At 38.2% G+C, this 16,615-nt stretch overlaps 1 protein-coding gene across 6 annotated transcripts in view; it reads left to right on the top strand.

Annotated features, from left to right (window-relative positions):
• LOC127414224 (zinc finger protein 638-like) overlaps nt 1-15,094 on the top strand; it is a 110,687-nt gene extending 95,593 nt beyond the window's left edge. For 4 of the 6 annotated variants that reach the window (XM_051652148.1, XM_051652100.1, XM_051652110.1 and 1 more), the window contains exons 19-25: nt 325-381; nt 477-1,421; nt 1,547-1,847; nt 1,986-2,306; nt 5,748-5,870; nt 6,178-6,299; nt 14,895-15,094. In XM_051652148.1, coding sequence (XP_051508108.1) covers nt 325-381; nt 477-1,421; nt 1,547-1,847; nt 1,986-2,306; nt 5,748-5,870; nt 6,178-6,299; nt 14,895-14,966 — 1,941 coding nt within the window. In that variant the 3' untranslated portion in view covers nt 14,967-15,094. The remainder of the gene's footprint in view (nt 1-324; nt 382-476; nt 1,422-1,546; nt 1,848-1,985; nt 2,307-5,747; nt 5,871-6,177; nt 6,300-14,894) is intronic. The other 2 variants (XM_051652121.1, XM_051652130.1) reach the window with 2 other exon arrangements.
• The last annotated feature ends 1,521 nt before the right edge of the window (nt 15,095-16,615 follow it).

The raw sequence follows: 16,615 nt of genomic DNA, 5'->3' as shown, positions 1-16,615 counted from the left end.
GATGAAACGTCATTTTGTGGGCATGTGAGGATTTGCATTTGACAGCAATCTAGAGTTTTTTTAAACAATGTTATGATGGGACAGAATATTTAAACTGGCTGCATTAAGTACTTTGTAAAGGCAGAATACTCTTAATATGCTACTTTAAAACGTTACTACCTTCTCTGACTGGTTTTTTTCATCTGTTTGTGTGTATGCACTTATATTATGGAAATTGCGGTAATTGTTTGAAGTTTCTTATATTTAGATTTTCTAAACTGGTGGATAGATCACTTTAACATTTTAATGTTTTGGCCTAATTTGTATTATTTGCTGTTTTTATAGAGTCATAGCAAAAGCTCACAGCTCTCAAGAAGTCGCTCAACTAGTGCAATCGCAAAGGTAAGAATCAGCAGAAATGTAGGTTATAGGATGTCTCTGGTCGCAGTCTTATAACTGAAGATATCTGTTGCTAAATAAACATTTATGCTTTTCAGGCAAAAGAAGAAGAGACTGAATTATCTGAGGAACCGTTTCCCTTTAACATTGATGAGTTTGTGACAGTCGACGAAGTTGGGGATGATGTAGAGGACACTGTGACCTCAAGCTCTGAGTCTTCAGCCAAGGGCAAGACATTCCAGGATGAACCCAATACTCTCTCCACCATCTCTTCTAATGCAAAGTCGACTCCAGCTAATAAACCAAAACAGAAGACAAGGTCTAGATCTACAGATAACAAGACTAGATATTCTGAGACCAAGGACCCTGAAGTTATTGACACTGCAGATAAAATGGAAGCCAAGACTGAAGAAACCATACTAGTGGCAGAGGATGTAGAATCTCAAAAGCAGAAAGAGAATGAGTCTCTGGAAGAGAGTGTGGATAACCAACTGGAATCTGTTGCAGTGGAACCTGCTGTTGTTGAAAGCGAGAGTACAGAGCCTTCTACTGATCTAGAAACTTCAGCTCCTGCAGAGGTGGACCTCAGTGTTCAGACAGAGACCTTTTTAATCATGAAGGAAAGCACTGACATTGAGCCAACCCAGCCTGTTTTTTCCTCCCCTGTCCAGAAGGAAGACTGCCAAACAACTTTTACAGAAAAGTTAGTGAAATCAGAAAATGGTCACGCAGGGTGGTCTAAAACTTCTGCTCCAGAAATGGAAGATGAGGCAACTGTGATGTCTGAATTTCCCCTCCATGATGCTATGGTGACTCTTGATGAGGTTAGTGAGGGTGAGGAGGACTTTCCTGAAGAAGCAGATGAGGAACAGCTTTTAAAGGATGATGAAGTGCCTGAGGCACTTTTGACTGTTGATGAAGTTGTAGATGAGGAAAATGGGGGCGAAGAATACCAGTTGGACAAAGAACTTCAAGGCCTGGTCACACTTGATGAGATTGTTGAAGAGGAGGATGAGGAGGAGCTTGATTCATTCAACCCTGAGGTCAGTTCTGTTCTCTTATCCTTTTGCCAAGGCTACCTCAACACATTATACCAAACTTGTTCAAAACCATTATTAAGGCCTTTATGTAATTAATTCCATGGTTTGGTTTTGCTCCTTCCTCCCAGACTCTTGTAACCCTGGATGAGGCCAAGGGTGATGATGAGGAGATTGAGGAAGTGGAACAGAATGATACCAAGCCTACCAGTCCCACCTTTAAAACACCACCCAGGCCAGAGGAGCCCGTGCAATCACCAAGCCAAGAGGAAGATGCCTGTGACCTGGAAGAGCTTCGTAATATGAACTTTGTAACTGTGGATGAAGTAGGGGAAGACGAAGAGGAACAGCCACTCAGTGAAGAGGTCAAGGAGCAGAAGGTAGTAAAAAAGAGAGCTACAAGGGCCAAAAAGAGAGCTCCTCAGACTCTAGGTAAGTAAAGAGGGGGACAAAATGATTATTTTATGCTTGCATCCTCAGATTAATATGTAACAGATGTATTTTTCAGGGGAAGATGGCACCAGTGAGCATTATATGGTGTCATTATTTGTCTCCTTTGGCTCTCTGTAGTGAGAAGATCCACAAGAGGTAAAAGAGAGGCAGCAAAGAGCGACAACGTGCCAGATGAGCCTGAGATGAGTGCAGAGGTTGAGCCAGAACCAACTGCCTCCAAACCTGAGAGTCCATCATTAGCTTCAGACCCCGTAGAGCTTGAAAATCCAGAATCCCAAAAGGCTGAAACCGTGAGAGTTCCAGATTCATCTAGCACAGAGGTTGTCTATTCAGGGTCAGAAGAGGAGAGGACTGGAGCCAAAGATGATGACAACTCCAGAAAGTCAGAAAGAGCTGTTGTTGACACACCTGATGAGGACAAAAAAACAGCAATCAAAGGTATGCCAGAGAGACAAATAGTTTCTCACCTTGTATGTAGACCTTATTCATTCTCCAAAGGAATCTCATTCATTCTAGAGTCCGACCGATATGGGATTTTTGAGACCGATACCGATTTTAGAGAGGGAAAATTCACCGATTACTGATATGGTGACCGATATAGCAACTTTTTGAGCCGGAATGAAAACAGACCTTTTCTATGTGGATTTTGCACCGATATGACTATGCAGTGGTACTCGGAAGGCTGCTTTCTTAAATATTTTTATCAAAGAACATTTGACATTATTATTGTTATACATTGTCAACAAATTCAAGAAATGAACACAGAAAATAAATAAATAAATAAAAATAAAATAGCTAAATAAACATCAGTACTGTATGTTTAGTGTATGTCAATTGTCCATCATTAAAATAAAGAATAAATAAAAATAAAATAGCTTAATTAACATCAGTACTGTATGTTTAGTGTAAGTCAATTGCTGACCATTTAAATAAAGAATAAAATTAAAATAAATAGCTAAATAAACATCAGTACTGCGTGTTTAGTATCAGTCAAATGCTGACCATTTAAATAAAGAATAGAATAAAATAAATAGCTAAATAAACATCAGGGGCCGGTTGCACCAGCTATACGTACCTTGCAACTTAGCCTAGTTGTGGCGTAAATGGGCACTAAGTCACAATTTATGCTCTACTAAATATTTGAGCATTGCACCATTAGATTTATATAGGACGTAACCTTACCTATAAACTAAATATATACGGCAGTCTCAGACCAGGAGTAACTGATGGAATAAAAAAGTCATTTTTATGTCATTTAATGATATCAATGAGCTCATGTTTTGATTGACAGGCATTAGTCCTTTCGACATATATGATGGTGTTGGCATTTAAACTCGTTTACATTTACGAGAGAGAGAAAAAAAACATACTTTTAAGCGGCTCTTCAGCATGAAACCGATCTAACGGTGCAGTTTTCAGGATGTGTCGCCCGGTGTCACGTTTCAACACATTCAAAATATATATATATATGATATTAAAATGAATAAATATCTATTTTTCCAGCCTGTTGTATTAGTATTTATCACCCCTCATTTATTTTAGATACAGTTCCTATATATTATTATTTACACAGGGCGAATATACTATTTATTAAATCTACTTTTATTACGCATCCTATTTTAATGTCTGGAAAACCAGACTTTTAAATATTACATTTTGTAAATGCAACGACTGGAATTGTTCAGTTGAAGGGGGTACCAAACTGTGAATCCTGAACAAAACAGTTTGGTGAATACTTGGGATGTGCGAGACTAGTTGAATAAACAGTTCTGATGCTGTTAGTCGACACTGGAATTAGTCGGTTAATATTTCCCCCCATTAAACTGATAATAATTTTTACACATTTAGGTTTGGCTTTATATTTTTACAGAGGCTGCACTTAAATTACTGTTACTGTCATATTAATGTTACTTATTTTAAATAGAATTAATAATACAAATATTATTTTAAAAAAGAGGATATCTGGAGCAGATACAAAGTTTAATTTCACCTCAGGCTGCGCGTGCTTCTTCCCTCTCTCACTCGCGGCGCGCAGGAAAATGTCCTCTCGCTAGACAAGTAAACTCAGCAAAGTATCACTTCGGTGGTGGTGTGGGAATCGGATTTCCAAATGCTTGAAAGTCCCTATGGATGTTTTCACATTTGTGTCGTCTTTACATCTGTGCATGCTTGGATGTTATTTTTCCGCTGAGCGGGCTTTTTCAAGCGCAAGATATCCGCCTCCGGTGAGTCAAGTCCCGTCTTTCACCGGACCATGTCGACGTGTTGATTTTGTTCATCAAAATATTTATGCTTTTGAGTAAGTAGCCTAGAAAATAACTGTTTTAGAATAGGTATGCCATTTCTTTTTTTTTTTTTTTTTGGTTTGTTTTTTTTTAAATCTGCTGATTAAGAAGGCTATTTTCAATGAGGTGCCGACTGCTTAACAGGTTAAACTATCTGTTGTTCTGTGTGCACGTCATGTTTAGAATACATTCGGTTTATTGTAGGCTACATCACAGGCCTGTTTTTTCTATCCTATAGCTACTATTTTTTTTTTTTTTTTTACATCGTAACTTATTGGTTAACGTTCTTTTCCGAACAGCTGTCATATTAGATCAATGGTTAATGCACGACTGCACGTTGTGAAATACGTGCAACTTTTCAGCGCATTTTTTCTCTCCCACAGATTTGGCTTAGTCTACCTTTTAATTATTTTCAAAAATGTCCTGACTGTTTTAATATGTTAAGTAACTTTTACGTGCTGATTTCCATTTAGAACAGGCTTTTAGGGTTGTTCCATTGATCCTGCACTATTCATTTAATTGTTTTCAATAAATATGTCTATTAAATATTCGCTAATGTTGATCCAGTGAATGCGTGTCATGTTCTATATTTAATGTACAATGATTATAATTCAAGGCGAGCACGTTGCAGATAAATGCCCCTTTTCAGTGGAGCTGGAATAGATTAAGTATTTTAAATGGGTTGCAAACTTTTTTTTTTTTTGTTTTTTTTACTGTTTCTGAAGGTTGGTTTCTCTTTAGACTAGTCGACTAGTCGGTTACAAAACTTCTGTTTAAACGACAGTCAAATTAGTCGTAGCGCACATCCCTAGTGAATACATGTTTACACGCTGACAACAATGAAAGTAGCTACATAGTTAGCTAGTTAGCTGTAAGCTCGTTGCCACGGAGAGTAAAAGATGGACTTTATTTTCTTTCCAGCTTTGCGTCTCACCAATTAGGTAACGGCAAAACGTGAAATCAACATTCACCACACACAATGCACCACCACACCATTGTCTGCTGAGCTGCAAAAAGATGCCCTGATGTTTACCTTTCAGTCTGCTACATTACTGACTGCACTGACAAACTATAGCTGGCTAAAAGCAAACAGATGTGATAAATATGAGTGACATGGTTGTCAGGGACAGGGTTAACGTTATATTAGTTATATAAAATGATGGGTTAATTTTTTATTAACTTTCCAGTATGTATTTCACAAACTAGTTAGCAATTTAATGAGAAGAGATCGCTCAAATCCACACCTTTTAACTCCGCCCTGTCTGCAGAGCCACCGTCAGCTCAGAGTCAGCTCTGTAAACAGCGAAGTCGGAGCACACTCTGCTGGACAAACTATGCTATGACACCAATTCTAAAGCATTGTTTTCTGCATTATATGTTCTGAAAAAAAGTTTTCATATTGGCGCATATCGGTAAAATATACACCGATACCGATATATCGGTGAAAGGCTAATATCGGCTGACCGATATATCGGTCGGGCACTAATTCATTCTCATAGAAAACTGTTTTATGTCTCCTGTTAATTGGCTATTAACATTTGTTAATACCATTGTGTTTTGTACCTGAACTGTGAAGTTCTGTTTTCATTTGCAGAAGAGTCTGAACAAAGGCAGGAGACAGAGCTGAGGGAGGAACCTGAGGCCAAGAAAGTTCGTTCTCATTCCCCTGTGATTGAAGATGTCCCCTTGCCCCCATATAGTCCAGACAACTCCATTGGTAAGAGATCCATTAGAAATAACACAGCTGTCTAACATCACCTCTAATTTATTGCCTTTATGCAACCAAAAAAACGTTTTTTTTTTTTTTAATCGATGTAGTCTGCTTACATAAAACTGAAACACTTGCATAAAGGCAACGCATGCCTTTTTATTTATTTTTTTTATTTTATTTTTTGAAAGTATATCTATTTTAATATAGTTGTCCTGTGATAGACTTTATTTTTTGACCGATTGATCTCAGTTCAACAATAGCATTGTTTACAGCATGTCTCTTTCTTATTTTTTTTTATCTATGTCTTTCATAGGGGTTGACTTTGTGGTGCCCAAGACAGGTTTCTTCTGCAGACTTTGCTCTCTATTCTATGACAATGAGGGAACTGCAAAGAAGAGTCACTGCAGTAGTCTACGGCATTATCAGAATATGGAGGTACAAAATTACAATTTAGTTAAGACAAGTTAATTGCACCTTATTTGCCTGCAGTATGTTAGTGTTTCTCTATGAACTGGATTAAGTGTTCAGTCTTGTACAAGAATGAATTTAAATGAGCACCTATATTTTATACCAAATATATATACTGTATATATGAAATATTAAACTTGGCATATATATATATATATATATACACACACACACACACACACACACACAGTTTAAGTCAGAGGTTTACATACACCTTAGCCAAATACATTTAAACTCAATTTTCCACAATTCCTGACATTTAATCGTAGAAAACATTCCCTGTCTTAGGTCAGTTAGGATCACTATTTTAAGAATGTGTAATGTCAGAATAATAGTAGAGAGAATTATTTATTTCAGCTTTTATTTCTTTCATAACCTTCCCAGTGGGTCAGAAGTTAACATACACTTTGTTAGTATTTGGGAGCTACCACCAGATGGTACTCTCTCTCTTAAAATTTTTACAAGTTTTAACACTTTCGGTCCCAGTGATAAGTGGGCTTCTGGTGGTACAACCATTTTAATAAGAAAAGATGGGATCCATAGTCATATAAATATTAATAGCAACCTACAGGCAACAGCAGTATGCCTGACTTTGCAGAAAACCATTACAGTCGTCTCTGTCTACATTCCTCCAAATTTTAACTTAACACACATGGACCTAGATTACCTTATAGCTCAGCTCCCATCTCCTTTTATTCTCATGGGAGATTTTAATAGTCATAACACTTTGTGGGGCAGTAATCACTGTAACACAAAAGGAAAGAAGATTGAAGATTTTATAGATAACCACACCTTATGTCTTTTAAATAATGGATTGAATAACTATTTACATCCAGGACATGGAACGTACTCTGCAATCGACCTTACAATTTGTCAGCCTGAATTATTTTTAGACCTCTCATGGAAAGTTTGGCATGACCTCTGTGGAAGTGATCATTTCCCAATCATTGTAACCATCAAAGGCAGAGAGGAAGAAACAAATGTACAAAGATGGCAAATTAAAATGCAAATTGGTATCAATTTCAAACCCTCTGTCATGAGAAACTGACACAGTTTCCAGAAGACAGCCCAGATGCTATGCAAAATTTCACTGAAACGCTCTTATTTATAGCTAATGATACAGTCCCAAGAACATCTTTAAAAATAAAACATAGACGACTTCCATGGTTTGATGATACATGTAAGGAAGCTATAACGGAGAGGAAAAAAACTGAAAGACTGTTCTTCAGACATCCATCAACTGAAAATCTTATCAAACTCAAGATGAGTAGAGCACGAGCAAGACGAATTATAAATGAAGTAAAAAAGGAAAGCTGGAGAAGATTCATTTCCAACATGACAAGTCAAAATATGGAACCTGATATGGAAAATGAAGGGAAAAAACAACGGTCCTCAAATACAACACATCAAACAGCATGGCACACTCTTGACTTCAAAACAAGAAATTGCAAACATTCTAGCAAAAACTTTTTAAAACAATCTATTGAGAACTGCCTTCCTGCTTTTCGAACTTTTCTTGCTCAACAAAACAAAATAATTTAAAATGTAAAAAAATCCCACGACACAGCTGTTGGACGGGATAAAATCCACTATCAATTTTTAAAGAATCTACCCCACCTTTCCCTGAAAATGCTCCTTAGAATTTTTAACTCCATCTGGATATCAGGAAAAATCCCATCTGCCTGTCATGAAGCAGAAATAATACCTATTCCAAAGCCAGGAAAAGACCATAACGACCCCATAAACTACCGCCCTATAGCTTTAACCAGTTGTTTATGCAAAACAATGTAGAGGATGGTCAATGATCGCCTGGTCTGGATACTGGAATCTAAACACCACATAAGTAATGCCCAATGTGGTTTCAGGAAAGGTCAAAGCACTACAGATCACCTTATTTGTCTTGAAAGCTATATTCGTGACTCCTTTACCAGAAAAGAACACGTTGTAGCTGTCTTCTTTGATTTGGAGAGAGCCTATGACACGACATGGAAACATGGAATTTTAAAGGATTTGTGCCAAATGAATTTTAGAGGTCGACTGCCAATCTTCATTAAGTTTTTTATCGAACAGACTTTTTAGAGTTAAAATAGCAAACACCTTGTCTAACCTACATAAACAAGGACTTGGAGAACCTCAAGGAAGTATCCTATCAGTAACCCTCTTCAGTATTAAAATAAATAGCATTGCAAAAGTCATTGGCTCTGATGTCCCCTGTAGTTTATATGTAGATGATATATGCATTTACTACAAGAGCAAGTACATGAATACTATCGAGCGAAAAATCCAATTGACGATGAACAAAATGCACTCCTGGTCAACACAGAACGGTTTCAAGTTCTCACAAACAAAAACCATCTGTATGCATTTCTGTCAGCTTCGTTCGCTACACAATGAACCACAGCTGTTTATGGATGGAGTCCCCATTAAAGTTGTTAAAGAGAAACAGGTTTCTTGGTATCACTTTTGACAACAAACTGTCTTTTATTCCTCACATTAAATCACTAAAAAAGAAATGTTTTATAGCTATGAATGTTTTAAAGGTTTTATCCAAAACCAAATGGGGAGCAGACAGCTCAACTCTCATGAACTTGTACAGAACCATGGTATGCTCAAAGCTGGACAATGGAAGTATCATTTATGGATCAGCTAGGAAGTCATACATGCGACTTTTGGACACTGTACACCACCAAGGTATACGACTAGATTTGGGAGCCTACAGAACATCACCAATTCAAAGTCTCTATGCGGAAGCCAATTAACCTTCCATGGAAATCAGACTCCTAATGTTGGCCTTACAATATGCAACCAAACATAAAACAAATAAAGAAAACCCAGCCTATTCAGCAGTTTTCCCACTTCAGCATTCAACAATATATGAAAAAAACAAAAAAAAAACAAGTTTCATTTGTCCATTTGGCCTACATATAAAAACCCATCTGGAGAATCTGAAAGTGGATCTAAACAGTGTGGAACAGACACATTTCTGCAAAATTCCTCCATGGGATCTCAAAAAGCCTAAAATCCATCTGGATTTAACAAGGAACCAAAAATCCAAAACGCATCCGAATGATTTCCATCAACAATTTTTGGACATAAGAGCAGTATACCCACAACATATCCCAATATACACAGATGGATCTACATCTGGAAATAAAGTGGCAGCAGCTTTTGCAACAAACCAACTGTGTCCAGGGTATCCGCATCCCTGACCAAAGTTCAGTTTTCACTGCAGAGGCAAACGCTCTACTACTGGCACTGAAGTTTATTGAGACTGCTCCACAACATTTTTTTTTTAATAATAACTGATTCAATATCATGTCTTGAAGCATTGGAAGCTACTAAAACTGATCACCCAACAATCGTGAAGATTTTAATCAAACTGTCATCTCTTGAAGCAAAGAGTTTTAATATTATTTTCTGCTGGATACCTGGACACTCAGGAATCTCCGGTAATGAACAAGCAGACAGAGCTGCCAGAGAAACACTATCTACTGAACAGTAAAATGCCCTATACCTTCCACAGATCTGAAACCAACTCAATGTATATATCAAAAACAAATGGCAGTCAGAGTGGGATCAGTGTTTAAGCAACAAATTACGAGAGATAAATCTTGTTGTTGGAACAAGATGTGTGTTCCCTTTTAATAATCACTAGGATCAAGTCATTTATACACAATGCCAGATAGGACATACAAGACTCACACACCAATTTTTACTATCAGGAGAAAATTCACCAAAGTGCTCATCTTGTCAGAACCCACTATCCATTAAACATATTTTACTGGACTGTCATACCTCTACACATCTGAGGAACCTGTATTATTCAGTTGATTCTTTTGAAAAGGTTTTTAATCAAGTGAATCCAAATTTAGTTTTTAGGAAAAATGAATCTTAAACGCCTTATTTAACTTATTTAACTATTTTAAATAACTAAACCTGGTTCCCGCCATGAATATGGCCATAGAAGCTGGCATGGCATAAAAAAATTAAAGAAACAAACAAGTATTTGGGAGCATTGCCTTTAAATTGTTTAACTTGGGTCAAACGCTTTGGGTATCCTTCCACAAGCTTCTCACAATAAGTTGCTGGAACTTTGGATGATTCCTCCAGACAGAACTGGTGTAACTGAGTCAGGTTTGTTGGCCTCCTTGCTCGCACATGCTTTTTCAGTTCTGCCCACAAATTTTCTATCTTTGGGCTTTGTGATGGCCACTCCAATACCTTGACTTTGTTGTCCTTAAGCCATTTTGCTACAACATTGGAGGTATGCTTGGGGTCATTGTCCATTTGGAAGGCCCATTTGCGACTGAGCTTTAACTTCCTGGCTGATGTCTTGAAATTTTGCCTTAATATATCCACATAATTTTCCTTCCTTATGATGCCATCTATTTTGTGAAGTGCACCAGACCCTCCTGCAGCAAAGCACCCCCACAACATGATGCTGCCTCCCCCATGCTTCACGGTTGGGATGGTGTTCTTCGGCTTGCAAGCCTCACCCTTTTAACTCCAAACATAACAATGGTCATTATGGCCAAACAGTAACATTTTTGTTTCATCAGACCAGAGGACATTTCACCAAAAAGTAAGATCTTTGTCCCCATGTGCACTTGCAAACTGTAGTCTGGCTTTTTTATGGTGGTTTTGGAGCAGTTACTTCTTCCTTGCTGTGCAGCCTTTCAGGTTATGTGGGTATAGATACTTGTCTACCTGTTTCCTCCAGCATCTTCACAAGGTCCTTTGCTGTTGTTCTGGGATTGATTTGCACTTTTCACACCAAACTACGTTCATCTCTAGGAGACAGAATGCAACACTTTCCTGAGTGGTATGATGGCTGCGTGGTCCCATGGTGTTTATACTTGCATACTATTGTTTGTACAGATTAACGGGGTACCTTCAGGTGTTTCGAAATTGCTCCCAAGGATGAACCAGACTTGTGGAGGTCCACAATTTTTTTGACTGATTTATTTTGATTTTCCAATGATGTCAAGCAAAGAGGCACTGAGTTTGAAGGTAGGCCTTAAAATACATCCAAAGGTACACCTCCAATTCTGTACACCTCCTATCAGAAGCTAATTGCCTAAAGGCTTGACATAATTTTCTTGAATTTTTCAAGCTGCTTGAAGGCACAGTTAACTTAGTGTATGTCAACTTCTGACCCACTGGAATTGTGATATATTCAATTAAAAGTGAAACAATCTATCTGTAAACAATTGTTGGAAAAATTACTTGTGTCATGCACAAAGTAGATGTCCTAAACGACTTGCCAAAACTATAGTTTGCCTATAATAGATCTGTGGAGTGGTTAAAAAATGAGTTTTAATGATTTCAAACTAAGTGTGTATAAACTTCTGACTTCAACTGTGTGTGCGCACACACACACACACACACACACACACACACACACACACACACACACACACACACACACACATATATATATATATATTACTTCATTTCTATATTCCTTGTTTAGTTATACCCAAAAATGAAAATTCTCTCATCATTTAGTCACCCTCATGCCATTTCAGAAACATGGCTTTCTTTCTTTTGCAGAATGCAAATGAAGATTTTTAGAAGAATATTTCAGCTCTGTAGGTCCATACAATGCAAGTGAATGTTGGCCAGAACCTTGAAGATCCAAAAAGCACATAAAGGCATCATAAAAGTAATCCATAAGACTCCAGTGGTTAAATCTATGTCTTTAGATGTGAGTGATGTGATATAGGTGTGGGTGAAAAATAGATCGATAATCCCTTTTTACTCTAAATCTCCACTTAAATTTTCAGATCTTATAGTGAAAATATACAGGCATCACATGTGACTTTAAGATGGGAAAGTGGAGATATAGAGGAAAAAAATTCTCACCCACACATATTATGTCACTTCTGAAGACATGGATTTAGCCACTGGAATCTTATGGACTACTTTTATGCTGTGTTTGTGATTTTTGTAGCTTCTAAGTTCTAACCAACATTACTTGCATTGTATGGACCTACAAAGCTGAGATATTCTTTTAAAAATGTTTTAATTTGTGTTCAGCAGAAGAATGTCATTTACATCTGGGATGGCATGAGGGTGTTTAAATTATGAGAGAATTTTCATTTTTATATATATATATATATATAACTCAGCAAAAAAAAGAAACGTCCTCTCACTTTCAACTGCTTTTATCTTCAGCAAACTTAACATGTGTAAATATTTGTATGAACATAAGAAGATTCAACAACTAAGACATAAACTGAACAAGTTTCATAGACATGTAACTAACAGAAATGGAATAATGTGTCCCTGAACAAAGGGGGGCAGGGTTCAAAATCAAAAGTAACAGTCAGTATCTGGTGTGGCCACCAGCTGCATTATGTACAGCAGTGCATCTCCTCCTCATGGACTGCACCAGATTTGCCAGTTCTTGCTGTGACATGTTACCCCACTCTTCCACCAAGGCACTTGCAAGTTCCTGGATATTTCTGGAGGGAATGGCCCTAGCCCTCACCCTCCGATCCAACAGGTCCCAGACGTGCTCAGTGGGATTGAGATCCGGGCTCTTCGCTGGCCATGGCAGAACACTGACATTCCTGTCACGCACAGAACGAGCAGTATGGCTGGTGGCATTGTCATGCTGGAGGGTCATGTGAGGATGAGCCTGGAGGAAGGGTACCACATGAAGGAGGAGGATGTCTTCACTGTAACCCACAGCATTGAGATTGCCTGCAATGATGACAAGCTCAGTCCAATGATGCTGTGACACCGCCCCAGACAATGACGGACCCTCCACCTCCAAATCGATCCCGCTCCAGAGTATAGGCCTCGGTGTAACGTCCATTCCTTCAACGATATAAGCGAGTCCGACCATCACCCCTCGTGAGAAGAAACCGCAACTCGTCAGTGAAGAGCACTTTTTGCCAGTCCTGTCTGGTCCAGCGAAGGTGGGTTTGTGCCCATACGTTGTTGCCGGTGATGTCTGGTAAGGACCTGCCTTACAACAGGCCTACAAGCCCTCTGTCCAGCCTCTCTCAGCCGATTGTGGACAGTCTGAGCACTGATGGAGGGATTGTGCATTCCTGCTGTAACTCGGGCAGTTGTTGTTGCCATCCTGTACCTGTCCCGCAGGTGTGATATTCGGATGTACCGATCCTGTGCAGGTGTTGTTACACGTGGTCTGCCACTGCGAGGACGATCAGCTGTCCTTCCTGTCACCCTGTAGCGCTGTCTTAGGCATCTCACAGTACAGACATTGCAATTTTTTGCCCTGGCCACATCTGCAGTCCTCATGCATCCATGCAGCATGCCAAAGGCACATTCATGCAGATGAGCAGGGACCCTGGGCATCTTTCTTTTAGTGTTTTTTTCAGAGTCAGTAGAAAGGTCTCTTTAGTGTCCTAAGTTTTTATAACTGTGACCTTAACTGCCTACCATCTGTAAGCTGTTAGTGTCTTAACGACCGTTCCACAGGTGCATGTTCATTAATTGTTTATGGTTCATTGAACAAGCATGGAAAACATTGTTTAAACCCTTTACAATAAAGATCTGTAAAGTTATTTGGATTTGTACAAAATGATCTTTAAAATACAGTGTCCTGAAAAAGAGACGTTTCTTTTTTTGCTGAGTGTGTATGTGTGTGTGTGTATATATATATATATATATATAAAATAACAGTAGTCCCACTTTAAATGACAATTAAGACAACTTCATAAGTGAAATAGTAAAATCTGAAGTGCTTTAAAAGTAATCTAAGTGCTTTAACAAAAATATGAGCAAAAGTAGTATTGCTTTCATTGTTACCTTGGCTTTTACAAGAAAAAAAACATTTATATATTTATACATTTTAAATATAATTATTTAAAATGTATATAACTAAAAAATTATGCATTAAATTTTGTCGATTAAGCTGAAAGGTGCTGTAAGCGATTTTAGCCATTCTGGAACTTCCAGAGACTGAGACCTTATGTTAGACACACCCCCTCTCTCCAAAACACACCCCTCCAAAGAAAGTGTTGAGACTGACAACGAACTGAAGAGCAGCAGTGCGTCTTTTCACGGTTGTCAAACAAAACCGTAGCAACATTAGCACCCTCAGCTGACAACTGTTAGGAATCTGAATATGACATTAAAATGTTCCGCTTCAACTAAAATGCCATTCGAATTTGCAAAATGATTGATGGGCAGAAAGCACATCAGTGTCTTCTGATTGACTGATCAAATAATATGTCTGCGGCCCGCTGTCACATTTTATGTTTGCTGTTTACACAGTTGAGTGCTGTCACAGACTGGTGAGAAATCTCAGGACACCTATCTCAGTGATATCTTTCAGGGAGAAGGAAAAATTTTTGCATACAGTTGCAAAACTTGTATTGAACCCGGAACATTGCTAAACATACCATGTAAAAAAAAATTTCTTTTCATTATTGTAATGGATACATTTTTATCAGGTGACTTGTCCTTATACACATGAACATGGTCAGATATTGAGTTCACCAGTAGTTGATTTTGATTTTGACTATAATCAGAAAGTGCTAAACTGCAGTATAGTTGTAACTTTCATCCTTTTACTCTCTCCTCCAGAAATATTATAAGAAGCTCAAGTCTCAGCAGCAGGGTGGCACAACATCCAGTCAAAGTTCTGCATCGGAGTAACCCATTTCAAGTTTTTTTTTTTGTATTAATGTTAATGGATGGGTACAATTATTTGGTTGTAAAGTTTTATTACATTTTCTTGTTTAGGATGACAAGGCTCTTGCTAAATAAAGAAAACATAGAACATGTACTCGTCTAAAATATCTCTGTGTGACTTATTGTGATCAGGGCTGGGTATTGATAAAGATTTCGCAGTCTGATTCGGTATTGATTCATATGGGTATATTTGAGTTATAATGTCTCTCTTGTCTACATATGAAAGCATTTCTCTCCTAGCAAATGCTGTTAATTATTAAGGGGACCTTCTAACCAGGTATATTATGAAAATATTAGTTTTACTAATTATATTTGATTAGTTTTTCATCATTTTGGTCACCTTTTAGCTTTTAAATATAAACAAATCCATGTATTCAATTAATAAATATGATAATGTATATATTATTTTGTGTTACGTGTTTATTGTTTAATAACATAATGTGCTATTTACAAGTGTTTACATTAATTTGTTGAACACCAGCACTGTCTTGTTAAGAAAGACAGCATTTCTGGGGGCCTGGGTAGCTAAGCGAGTATTGACGCTGACTACCACCCCTGGAGTTCGCTAGTTCGAATCCAGGGCGTGCTGAGTGACTCCAGCCAGGTCTCCTAAGCAACCAAATTGGCCCAGTTGCTAGGGAGGGTAGAGTCACATTGGGTAACCTCCTCATGGTCGAGATTAGTGGTTCTCGCTCTCAATGGGGCGCATGGTAAGTTATGGGTGGATCGCGGAGAGTAGCATGAGCCTCCACATGAGGTGTCTCCGCGGTGTCATGCACAACAAGCCACGTGATAAAATGCGTGGATTGACGTTCTCAGAAGTGGAGGCAACTGAGACTTGTCCTCTGCCAACCAGATTGAGGTGAGTAACTGCGCCACGATGAGGACCTACTAAGTAGTGGGAATTGTGAGAAAAAAGGATACATTTAAAAAAAAAAAAAAAAAAAAAAAAAAAAAAAGCATATATGTAAACAGCATCTGACTTGAACGGCTTTTTCATCTGTCCTGTGCGTGAGTAGAATTAAATGTTTACTTTTTAGGGGTTCAATGCTTAGTGCTGAAACCCTATTGTAATTAAGATTTTTATTATTATTGTTCCGCCATAAAACTGATCGGGCAGAGCAAACCGTAAGGCCTAGATACTTGAAACTTGGTCAGATGGTAGTAGTATTGCTCGCTACTCAGAAACACGGACTCGGCGAAATCGGTCAATAGGTGGCGCTACAGCGACCAAAAATGCTTTATACCATTGGAAACCTTGGTTCAAACCAAATAAAACTTATATCTCCATCTTGGATTTTTCATAAAACCTACTTTTGCGAACTAGTCCTAGGTTTTTCGTCTGATCGGGACCAAACCAGTGCCAAACGATTCTATAGAGTCTCTATCAAAAGTTATCAAAAAAAAGTTTGAACTTTTGACTCGAGCTAGCTACGGTATGCGAAAACATCGGAAGTAGGAGTGGCCAATTTTACGTAAATGGCTATAACTCTTGAAGGAAATTAGATATCTTCACCAAACTTGGCATGCTTATGTAAGAGGTCAATCTTTGGTCGCCCAGAAAAGTTGGCGCGGTTTTGCCACATGGTGGCGCTATAATACCAAAAAACATG

The sequence above is a fragment of the Myxocyprinus asiaticus genome, chromosome 2 (assembly GCF_019703515.2).
Source record: "Myxocyprinus asiaticus isolate MX2 ecotype Aquarium Trade chromosome 2, UBuf_Myxa_2, whole genome shotgun sequence".
Classification (NCBI taxonomy): domain Eukaryota; kingdom Metazoa; phylum Chordata; class Actinopteri; order Cypriniformes; family Catostomidae; genus Myxocyprinus; species Myxocyprinus asiaticus.
The sequence above is the reverse complement of the archived record's forward strand: the minus strand, read 5'-3'. Positions and strand labels throughout refer to the sequence as shown.